This window comes from Syngnathus scovelli, chromosome 1 (assembly GCF_024217435.2).
Source record: "Syngnathus scovelli strain Florida chromosome 1, RoL_Ssco_1.2, whole genome shotgun sequence".
Taxonomy (NCBI): Eukaryota; Metazoa; Chordata; class Actinopteri; order Syngnathiformes; family Syngnathidae; genus Syngnathus; species Syngnathus scovelli.
Window position 1 is genome coordinate 13414077 of NC_090847.1, and position 11759 is coordinate 13425835.

The 11759-nt window shown below is 40.0% G+C and overlaps 1 protein-coding gene across 1 annotated transcript in view; it reads left to right on the forward strand.

Annotated features, from left to right (window-relative positions):
* ahnak (AHNAK nucleoprotein) overlaps positions 1 to 11759 on the forward strand; it is a 31630-nt gene continuing 19871 nt past the window's right edge. The window contains exons 1-5 of the mRNA XM_068650558.1: positions 1 to 247; positions 6204 to 6267; positions 11096 to 11155; positions 11247 to 11403; positions 11517 to 11734. Coding sequence (XP_068506659.1) covers positions 11247 to 11403; positions 11517 to 11734 — 375 coding nt within the window. The 5' untranslated portion in view covers positions 1 to 247; positions 6204 to 6267; positions 11096 to 11155. The remainder of the gene's footprint in view (positions 248 to 6203; positions 6268 to 11095; positions 11156 to 11246; positions 11404 to 11516; positions 11735 to 11759) is intronic.

Below are 11759 nucleotides of genomic sequence, written 5' to 3' on the forward strand. Positions count from 1 at the left end.
GCAGCTACACAGGGAAAAAAAGAAGTTAAAATCAACTCAGCAGAGAGGAGGGAGGGAGAAAGAGCGGGTGGGAGGAAAGAAAACGCCCTGGAAACTTTGCTTGATTGAAAAGTTGGAGAAGTCATAGAATTTCGTCAGACAAAGTTGAGAAACGCTCTTCTTGGACTGAGTAGAAGGGAAAGACGACAACGTTTTCAAGGATGCTCAAGCTTGTGTGAGGCTTCTCGGGCGCAACGTGTGCGCACAGGTATGGATCCAGTTTTATACTATGCATACTTCATATTCTTGCTGTCATCTGAGCTTTATCTCAAGTAATTATCATAGGGGAAAAACATTGTAATAATTAACAAAAAGTGGAAAACTTGGCAGTCCAGCATTTCTGTCACAGTTCAGATGGCAGTAGTGTTGAGTGTGAGTATCACTAGTGAACATTTCTTAGTGTTTTTTTTTTTCTTTTCTAAAAGGCGGGGGTGATGTTAAAATGTTATGATAATTCCTCTTTTAAATTAAAATGAGCAGGTTCCAAAAGTGGGTGTGTACCTGCAGGAGCGGAGTGGAATTGCGCACTTCACTTTTCCTTTAACTGCGCAACAGTTTGCGAGTCAAAGACTTTCCATGGATTAAAGCTGAACTCGCTGTGATAGTTACTGCGTTGTATTTGCATTGGGATTTGTTTGACCAAAAACTCCGATACATTCCAAAATTGCTCAAATTCAACACGTGGATTTGTGGTTTTCAAGTTGCACTGGAGTATTCCGCACACTTGATGACAGTTGAATAGCGCAATGACTGCCAAGATAAGATTCAAATTGGCAGCGTTGATCTTATCACTTGATGTTTTCCTGCGTTGTCTGTCAGCATTGGCAAAGGCTTGCAAGGCACGTCGACGTTTAAAAAGTAAAGTTACAAAGCCATGCGCGTCTGAAGCCACCAACCAGTCTGGGTGTGGATTCCTCTCCTTCGCCTCCTTCCACCCCCTCCTTTTTCTCTCTGCCTGTGTTCTTCTCCTCACAGAGGCACACCCTTTTTGCAGCTGAAATCTCCATGCTTAAAAATTTATAGCAAATCTACCAAAAGTACCAAAACGTATCAACAGTGCTGGTTGCGGAAAGGAAATATATGCTTGGTTTTAATAACTTTAAACCATTAACTTTAACTTTAGTTTACTTGTCATTATGCAATTGAGGTTATTGGATAATTGAAAACATACAATTCTGCTTCATCGTTGTAATATGTGTATGTTTTTTTTTTTTTTTTTTTTGATAATTTCTTTGAGCCGTGGGTTTGCATAACTTTCCAGGAATAGATTGTCATACAGTGGAAAGTTTACACAAGTTTAAACAAGAAAGTTTAAAGTTGCTGTTTTGACCTCATGGCTCAATGCTACAAATATTTTGTTCTGCCGGATTTTTCCTCTTTCTCTGTTTCTTCACGTGTCATTGGTTGAACAGGGGCACAGGGCAGGAGAGATGAGGGTAGAAGGAGAGAGGAAGAAGGGAAGCGAGAGTACGGAGGAGGGAGTCAGTGAGGGGGGCAGGGGTGGTGGTGGTGGGGTAATGGAATGCAGTGGTTTGGAAAGACAAGCTAATTGGAACCAGGTCTGAGGCATAAAGAGAGAACTAAGCCTCTGCACGTTGGTGACTAAGATGTCTTTCCTGTGTCTACAAGTTTGATAAAAATATATAACATCTTTTCAGATATGCTTCCAAGTAGAATCTTCTTCATCTGGATCAAGTTCACTCCAAGCGAGTAAAACTGGGGTGTGTGTGCATGTGTGTGTGTGTGTGTGTGTGGGGGGGGGGGGGGGGGGGGGCTGGTTACTGCAGCAAAAAGTCAACTCATCTCTTCATCTCTCGTTGAATTCTATCAAAGAGTAAAATGTCAACGTGTGCAGTTGCCCAGCCTCGCAGCGCTCCCCTGCCACACCCAAAAAAGAAAACGCATTTCAGTGCACTGTTGCTCTTCTCTGCAGACTCTTTGCTGTCGGTTCCAAGGTTGTAAATGTCTGGCGTTTCTCAAATTGCTCCTGTCAAGGTGATTGACTCTGACATAGGTCGCTCACAGAGCCAAATCATTCTCGGGGGGCGGGCAAAGGGTCTCTTGTAGTGTACTTTGGCAATAGTACTCTTGAAATGTCATTCTTCATGTTTTACTTGGTGATAATGTGGTGTGAAGGTTGTATAACATGTTACTCTGTCATGCATATACCTGCATGACGCAAAAATGAATAAATATGCAATGTAGATTGGAGGTGATGAAAGCCTCAGAACTGGTTGTGAAAGACTCCCCAGTGAACGGGGCCTTGTTCTGGCTCAAGGCAAATGTCGTTTGTTTGAATACTCATGTCACTAAGCAATGAACTGACACAGAGACTATATTATGGTGTCATGTGAAGTTGTTGAAACCATTTTCATCAAAAACACTCTTTTGCATGAAGTTATGCTATTTTCATCCTGTCACTCACTTTGGTGCCTGTGCCAACCATGTGACAGTGTGTCATAAGCTATCATGGAAATCAGTAGAGGCCAGACCTCCGCCAAAATGCAACTGATCTTACTTGGACCCACTTATCAAAACAAACCATCAACATTAAGTAATTTATAATAATAATAATAATAATAATAATAATAATAATAATAATAATAATAATAATAATTATTATTATTATTATTATTGTTATTATCATAAATTAATCAATGATCACCTGACCACCAAGTTTTTGCATAGTCTTGCTCACTAATAAACAACGTCACTTTCATCCTTAAGGCAAAGGCTTGCCATGTTTTTTTTTTTTTTTTTTCAGCACTGGCTGTTCTTTTCTTATTGCATTGCCATACTGGCCAAAAGGAGCCGTATGAGCCAGGCAGAACGGAAAGAAAGTGGTCTCACACACTTCCTTTTCCTTTTCCTCTGTTGGGCCTGTTAGAATGTTGATAGGAGGGCAAACCAGTGTGGGGAGGCAGCCACAACGTGCTTGGATCGATTATAGAGGCTAAACTTAACGAGGGTGACAGCTATTGCATCATGAATTTATATATATATATATATATATATATATATATATATATATATATATATATATATATATATATATATATATATATGTCAAGTCAAGTTTATTTGTATAGCCCTAAATCACAAGCAGTATCAAATATATATAGATATAAGTGTTTCTGTGAGGGGAGTTTACAGATTCTCTAGCAGTGTCTAAACATGTAACCATAGTGTGTGAAGTTTTTAAAAGCCCTCCTAGACAATCCGCCCTGCAGCCACTCCCTTCTCGTCCATCCAGTGCGCAAGTTTGGAATGTCTCACAATGTCCGCAGTGTGCGTTGTCTGTCTGTAGAGATTACGTGATTTGAGAGGTGTGGTAATACATCTGCCATAAAACAAAACTTATTTACATAGAAAGCCTTACAAGCCAAATTGTCTCACGAGGGAAGACATGCTGCAGTGTTATATTTACCGCTGCCTGTTTGTTTCTGTTTTTTTTTTTGTTACTAACATAATTCAAAGGTTACTTTTAGATTTTTCATCAAACAATTGAACCACCAGAAAAAAGTAGATCAAGGATTCTTTCTGTAATTTTTATCAAACAGCAAATAGGCTTGCTTTTTTCCCATTGCAATCTCAAAAATAATTTCGACTTTTCTTCAGGTCTAATTTTCCAAGCACTCTGCGTCAAAGAAAGTCTAATAACTATAAATATACCTTCTGAAACTATGCTTGCAATTCTGCCCTCCTTTTCACCTTTTGCTCTCTAGCTCTATGAATGGACTTGCAATTGATCTTGTTCCAATGGCAGCTGTCATGGACAGAAACAAATCCAAACTTAATTATGAAGTGTCTAATGCTGCTATGGATCATGTGCAAAAGCCTCACATGCTATCTTGTTTTTGTTGTGGCAGTTTTCGCACATGGTAATGTAAACCGAGGTAAAGAAAATATGACATTAGTACTGTGAAAAACAGTTGTTTCAAGTTGTCCTGCATCCTAATATTGCAGAAAGGAAAATAATGGAATCAGTCCAAAAAAAGCAACACTTCTTGACAAAGCCTTGGTGTTTTGAAGGAAACACTCCCTCTCAAACATCAACCTCAGGAGAGGAAATTCAATCGGAGGTCCTCCCACCTCACATATCCAGTAATGCAAGAGAAAACAATGAAAACCTGCCCTGTATCTAACTCGACCTTAAATTTTGTCTGTTGAAGTTCCTTGTGTCTATCTCCCGTTTTTTTTCCAACCTCTCCCAAACTGACAACAGTTTTAATAAGTGGGCAAGCTGGCGTCAGTGGGCAGGCTTTGTTCTCATTCAGGACTTGTGGTTTGGTTTAGGGATGCAGTACTGAACGTTGACTGTGGAGCACAGAAGAGAACCACTTATCTTGACATGCATTCCTTTTCTATGAGTCACACATACATACTTTATCTGTATGTTTTCAGGGATAGTGAGCGGAGGCCTTCTCCCCATACTGTAGTTGCACTGTGTGAGAACAGGGAGTCCATTTTGCTCGACAATAATTTGCTACCTCTTTTCTTCCCTCTCTTCTTTGTGGCTTTTATTTTCGCGCCTTGCCGAACCCTTTAAAGTGGCTTGCTCACTCACACTTGAGCCGTAACCACGGTCACACGGCTGCTGTTTTGTGTTCATCAAAATGATTACATTTGGCAACCAAGTTGACGTGAGCTGACTTGAATCCCAGACTGATTTGCCGTACTAGGGTTAGCTGTTTGAACAAAGGTGTACAACACGTGTTTAGTTGCATGACTGTAGCACAAATGTAGCCAATAACAATTTGATTGTGATCTTTGATAACCCAGTGTTTCAGAGCGCATGCTGGATGGTGAGTAATGTGAATGTGTGTGGTGTTCTTGTTTATTTAAGAACCTGCACATTGGGGGTGTGGTGGCCTCACTGTAGACAGGGGGAGTGGGGTGGGCAGCACAGAATGGAGCCCGAGTGAGGCAGGAAGAGAACATTTCTGTGGAGTTAGTCAGTGCGGGGAGAGGCTGGGCTCCCTTCCAGCTGGCCCGGCAGCGCTATCAAGGAATGTGTGCGACTGAAGGTCTGGGTGGGGCCATGCTCTGAGCTTCTCCCGCCGCAAGCATAGCAGAGGTGAAGCAATGTGAGTGGACTTGTGGACTCCACAGGCAGTGCTTTCTTCTGTACATGCATTTTTGTGTACCCACTGTTGGTGTCCACTGTGTGGTCTCATATTTGGGTTTCAAGGGTGTCTTATCTTTTGACACACTACAAAGTCAACACAAGTGAATCAGCAACAAATCTCACCACAAGCAAGTCATAACATGATGCACTTCACACACCCATCTAGTTTTGTTTTCTGTAAATTTAGTGACTACACCTGTGAGTTTGTTTGAATCATTTCATGGCATTGATGCTTCAACAGCAGCCTGATGATTATGATACCGCAACAAGAGTGCGGGATGCAAAGTGTGCACAGCTGCTGTACCACTGCTCTCCTTACGCAAACAAAAGGACAACTGCTATCGGGTAGCATTTATCTCAGCAATGTTCCTACTATTTTGGAGGAAAGTTAGTTCAAATATGCAATACCGACAAATTAGGCAAACTAAGGGTTTTGGAAAGAAATATCACTTTTTTTTTTATAACTTAACCGACTAATGATAATAATAGGGAGATGTTAATGATGGAGCTGCACAGCCTGTCGCAAAAGAATTATTCCGAGGGGCATGTTCCCACTGGTAGATGCCTGCCTTTAAACACATTCAGTCTGGTTCTGTTTGTACTTTGCTCTAACAAAGAGAAGGCTTTGTTTCCAAATGTGCCAGTGGGCTGAAGCAACAATCTGCGGTAGTCATGTAAGAGCTTGGACAAGTCACAGCAAGAAAACATATTAATGATGCCAGAAAAGTGATATTTAAAAAAATGGATTAAGAATTGAGCTGTGCAAATACTTAAATATATGATAAAACATTGCCTGTTTTTTCTTTTATTTTAAGGTAAACACATCCGATGTTAACAATGTGATAACAAGTTGGCTATATGTCATGGGGAGTCAGCCTTTCACTGCGGAACTGAAAAACATAAATTGAGCATCATCTTCTGTTTCTTTTTTGTACAATATATTGCAGAGCTTATTTGGTTGTTTATTGTGATCCAATTACAATGTGGAAGTACCATATTAAATAAATCACCACCCTGTCTGCTTTTCTGTCACCAGAAGTCAAGAAAACAAGAACCAACGCATCGGACTGAAGCCCTTGGCCTCGCTTGAGCGATCCAAGGTAATTGTCCTTGACATGATGTCAAAAAGGAATCCTCTGTATACATCTGTTACTGGTCAGGAAAGGAAAACTAAACTTCTGATCCCACCCACCCACTTCTGCACTCCAAGGCCATCTTGTCAGTGTGACCTCAGAACAGCCCTCCATTATGCAGACAGAGAGCAAAATGTGCTGGAATGTTTGTTGCAAAGCCTCCTTTGACTCGAGATCATGCCTCTGCTGTTCTAACTCGAATAGAAACTTGACACTTTTGCACCCTGTTTCCTCCTCTTGCCACCCCCTTGTTCCTCCCCCAGCCACCACCTGTTGGGTTCCTCGAACCCCCTTCTTATGAAACAAATCCATAAGGGCCTGCAAGTCTTGCCTGTTTATAGTCAGCAGCGTTGGATGGTTTATTGCCTTTGAGTGGAAAAAAAAGGCGCGGAGAAATCACTCTGTGTTGTCCCTGTAAACCAATGGCAGAGCAGAGAGGCACATCCATATGTTCTTTGGTCACAATCCAGTAAATAAAGGCTTTGTCTGTCTCACTGTCCCACTATGGTTTGCTCTAAATGCATTCCAAACCACACCATATGTGATGGATAGTGTTTCATCTACTCTATGCTTTAATTTATATTCCCTTTAAAGACTTTTTTTCAAGAAACCTGTTTGTACATCTTCAAAATATTTCAGAAACACGGCACACAAAGAATGGCACTGACGTAAAACGGGAAAGAACAGATAATGACTGTCATGGTGTGTGACTGCGTGCTTGTCTTATGATGAACAGAAGCTTACTCATTGAGAAACAGTCTGTTTGGAATTATATGATCCTTTCAAATTAATTGTCACAAGATGGTCTTTTATGGTGGGTATGAAAAAGTATACACAGCCCAGTTGACAGCCCAGAGACCAAGATAAATAATTAAAAGGACATTCCAACATTAGTGTGGCCCATAACCTGTAGAACTCAGTTGATTAAAAAATATTTTCAAGAGTGGCAGTAGAACTAAACAAAACAAAATTAGTGTGCACACCCTCTCATAAGTAAGTGCGTTCCAAATTAAGCAGTCAGACGCAGACTCAGAACACACCTGCTACTGTTTTAAGTGTCTTTGATTGACCTAAATAAAGATGTTCTAGTCTGATTTGACGGACTCACTCTTTTGAAAAACATCCAATGTCCAACTGAACCAAATCAGCTCCAAAGCACGATGCTGGCACAACTGTGGGTGTGGTGTTCTTTTGGTGATGAGCATTTTTTATTTTATTTTTTTTTGTACGTACCAGGGATTAAAAAAAAAACAAAAAAAAAACATTGATTTGTGAGGAAAATGCAAATGTCTTGATTTTCCTATTCCCCTGTTAAATGTTTTGGGTATTTTTGTTTGTTTGGAATGTTTCCAAAATTTCCAACCTTGCTTTCGTCGGACCATAAAATCACTCAAAATTATCTGAGAAATTTGTTATGGTCCGGTTATGGTTATAATTGTCCATAATTTCCAAAAATATGTTTGGAGTGAACACAACACTGCTGATCACCAAAGTAACACAGTGAAGTTTGGTGGTGACAAAATTATGTTTTGGAGCTGTTTTTCTTTAGCTTAAATTGAGACCTCAGTCAAGGTAAAGAGAATTACTAACAGTTCCAAACAGTAGTAAGTGTTAGCACAAGAAACTCAGGCTTCTGTCAGGAAACAAAAGAAAAGTCCCAAAATGAACATCTGAAATATGTTTGGGGTTAATCAAAGCCATGTTACACGCTGGCAGGTGAGTGTCCAAGAGTTTGAATGTGATTGGTTAAATCTGACCACACCCATATCCCATATATAAGAAGTTGTGCATGGTTGTGCAACCACATTATTGCAGTTGTTTATTTTACTTACACTTTTTAAGAGATGTTAAAATTATTTCATAAAAGTTAAATATTGTATTAATGGTAGAAAACGTTTTGAAATTATTTATCTTGGTGTTATTTTTTTAATCATCAAAAGCTTGGCATTTAAATGGGTGTGTAGATTTTTAATATCAACTGTATATAGCAGGATCTGTTAAGAGCAATTATCGTATCATAAACTTCTCAAAGAGAGGGACATTGGAATACTTGAGATAGAATTTAATAAAAGGTTGAAGGACTAGGACTACCCTTGAGCGTTACCTCTCACCAAGCTCGGAGCTCACTCCTGCGATAGCCATGTGTTATATTTGCTTTACTGCTCTCTTGTTTTCTTTCACTCCCTCGCCAGTTAACTCATAAGGTGTCATTCCTCCAGCAATTCCTCAACTATGTCACCCACTTTTTGTCTTTTACTCAATTTGCCCATCACCAAGCTCGTAGCTCACTCCTGCGATAACCATTTGTTATATTTGCTTTACTGCTCTCTTGTTTTCTTTCGTTCCCTCTCTAGTTAACTCATAAGGTGTCCAGCAATTCCTCAGCTATCTCACCCACTTTTTGTTTTTTGCCCATCATTTCCTGCCCTCACCTTTCTCAACTAAAGTTGTTTCCTCCAGCCTTCTTGCCGGTAGCTGCGACCCCTCCCCTCCTCCCTTTCTAGAAACATAGCAAAAGTGTGACAAAACTACACTCCAAATGTTTTACTCACGGTGAAGAAGAGCAACTATGAAATTTGCAAAAGAAAGAGGGTAAACAAATATTAATAATAATTACCATCACGGGCTGCATAACATGGGCAAACCCTGCACAGCCAAATAAGACCCAAAGTAAAAATTAGAGGGAAAATCCAACAAATAATAATTTTCAGTTTTGACTGACACAATGTTTTTATTCTGTGATTGCAATTTGCAGCGCATTTCACAAACAGTAGGATGGAATTCTTAGTCTAACACTAGCAATTTTCACAACTGAGTAAGAGCTCAGAATGCAGTTGAAACAAAATAGAGTGATTGACAGTAACTAGCTGACGAGTAGTTTATGGTAATGTTTCAACCACTTGCTGGTCTGTACACATCTGCCCAATTAATGACAGTAGAGTATATTGCCATGATGCAATGACAGGAACGTATTGTAGCAGCAAAACATCACGGGTCTGCCATTTTGCTTGGTGTGTAAAATTGAGGTTCATCTGTAGCAACATCTAATGGCAATTCTCAGATTTTTCGAAACACAGCTCAAATGGGATTATTGGAGCAGTAAGAATGAGTCCAACATTATCCAACAGGGTTCTTAAATTGTGGTCTCAAGCAACGTATGACAGTGTCTGTCAAACAACATTTATTGTAATGGCTGAGGTTGGAATAGATTCAAACTTCAGTCGAGGCAACATGTCACAATAACTGTGTAAAAATGAAGTCAGAAAATCGGGTTGCAGATGGCTGTGAGTCATCGGCATAATCTGTACTATCCCTTTACCCTGCATGTGCTGGAGCGTTGACCCTGGCTTTTTGTATTCAGACTCGAGAGACTAAGAAAATCTATTTTAGAGAGCAAGATTAATATTGTCTCAAAGCATTGCATGCATTCTCCGTATGCTTCCAGTCACATGGGGCCAATCTTAAAATGGACGTGTTTATTAGCATATTGCATGGTGCATCCATGTGAGCAGTGTCCAGGATGCAAACCATGCAGGAATACAACCCCTTGCTTAGTGATGTTTAGTCTAATGAAATTCTCCAAATCCTCCAAATGCTGTGCTGGTTCTTTATTTTTGTCTCAGATTCCGCATGTTCTTTGCTGCTTGATATCTTTTAAAAAGTAGCATATTCACCAAAGATTAGTAACATAAGTATAATATTGGATATAGTTATTTAGACAAGTATTAAATACTAGACTGGATGGTAAGACATAATTAACAGAGTATTTACATTAACTTTATTTGAATATTTTTAAAAAGTGTGTTTATCATTCTATAGTGTTGACTGTGCTGATGTTGTGAAGGACCCGATCATTTGTTTTCCAAACTGTTTATCCAGGCTATTACTAATCATTTGCTGGCCACCAAATATGGAAATTACTTTGATGATGTGTACAATATTTGTAAAATTGTTGTGCGGGTGTACACATCGATATTGGATGATGCTCTGTCGGTATTGAATCAGTTTATTTCACAAGAATCTCCGCGAGTAACACACACACACACGCACACACGCACACACGCACACACGCACACACACACACACACGCGCACGCGCACGCGCACGCGCGCGCGCACACACACACACACACACACGCACACACACACACACACACGCACACACACACACACACACACACATACGGCAGATTTAGTATATCTATCTATCTATCTATCTATCTATCTATCTATCTATCTATCTATCTATCTATCTATCTATCTATCTATCTATCTATCTATCTATCTATCTATCTATCTATCTATCTATCTATCTCTCTCTCCCCCTCCCTCCCTCCCTCCATCCATCCATCCATCCATCCATCCATCCATCCATCCATCCATCCATCCATCCATCCATCCATCCATCCATCCATCCATCCATCCATCCATCCATCCATCCATCCATCCATCCACCCTAACCCGCCTTATCTACCTCTCTACCTCCCTACCTCTTGTAGCACTTGGCATTATGCATGCAGTGATAACTGTTATGCAAATGTAATTTTTAAAGTAGGCGGAGGTGTCATATTGGGTTGCTTTTTACTCAAGACTTAGAGTAGTGAGAATGAGCCTGTATTGTCTGAAAGGATTTTACCAACCTCTAGCGTTGATCATTGGGAACTACAAGTCAGATTATTTGGGTAAATTGTCTAATGATTGAGGCATGAGTGAAATACAGTGTTGTCTGGAATGAAATAAAATGTATTTAGTTGTCTGTGCATTTGCAATGCTTTAATAACATTTTCCTCATGCAGGAAACCAAGAGGGTGACGTTCTTTCCCACCAGGGCTTGAGTGCAAAAGAAACAAAACAAGGTATCTCTGATACATTTTTCACAAAGTAAAGATAAATTCGCATTTGACAGATCATGACTAGCGATTATTATATGTTTGTCCATATGTATAGATGGCGGATGAAGAAGAAACAAGGGAAGTGCTCTTTCCAGACTGGGAGGGTCCAGATAAAACTGGCCTGACGATTGAACAGACAAGTGAAGGAGAGATCTTTGTAAAAGAAGTGAAAGGAGAGTCACCAGCAGCACGATCTGGAAAAGTCTATGAAGGTAGTTTTTCTTCTTGTTTTCTTTTATTCTTTTCTTTTGTTTTTCTAGTAAATTGCTACCAAACTTAGTTTATTAATTGTTCTTACTGAACCTCGTGCAACTTATTTTAATAGGTGACCAGATTGTGGGTGCTACAATCTATTTTGACAAAATGAGCTCAGAAGAAACATCTGAGCTGCTGAAGACACTGAACCGTCACAAGGTTGGATTGAAACTACAAAATAAAGACAAATCCCCATGCTGCTCTCCCCTGAGCACACCATGTCGTTCTCCATTGGGTACTTTGACATGGGAGGGGAAGTTAGGAAGCACCAGTCCAGACATCCTCCTCGTAAGTCTTGCTTTGCTCTTATGTA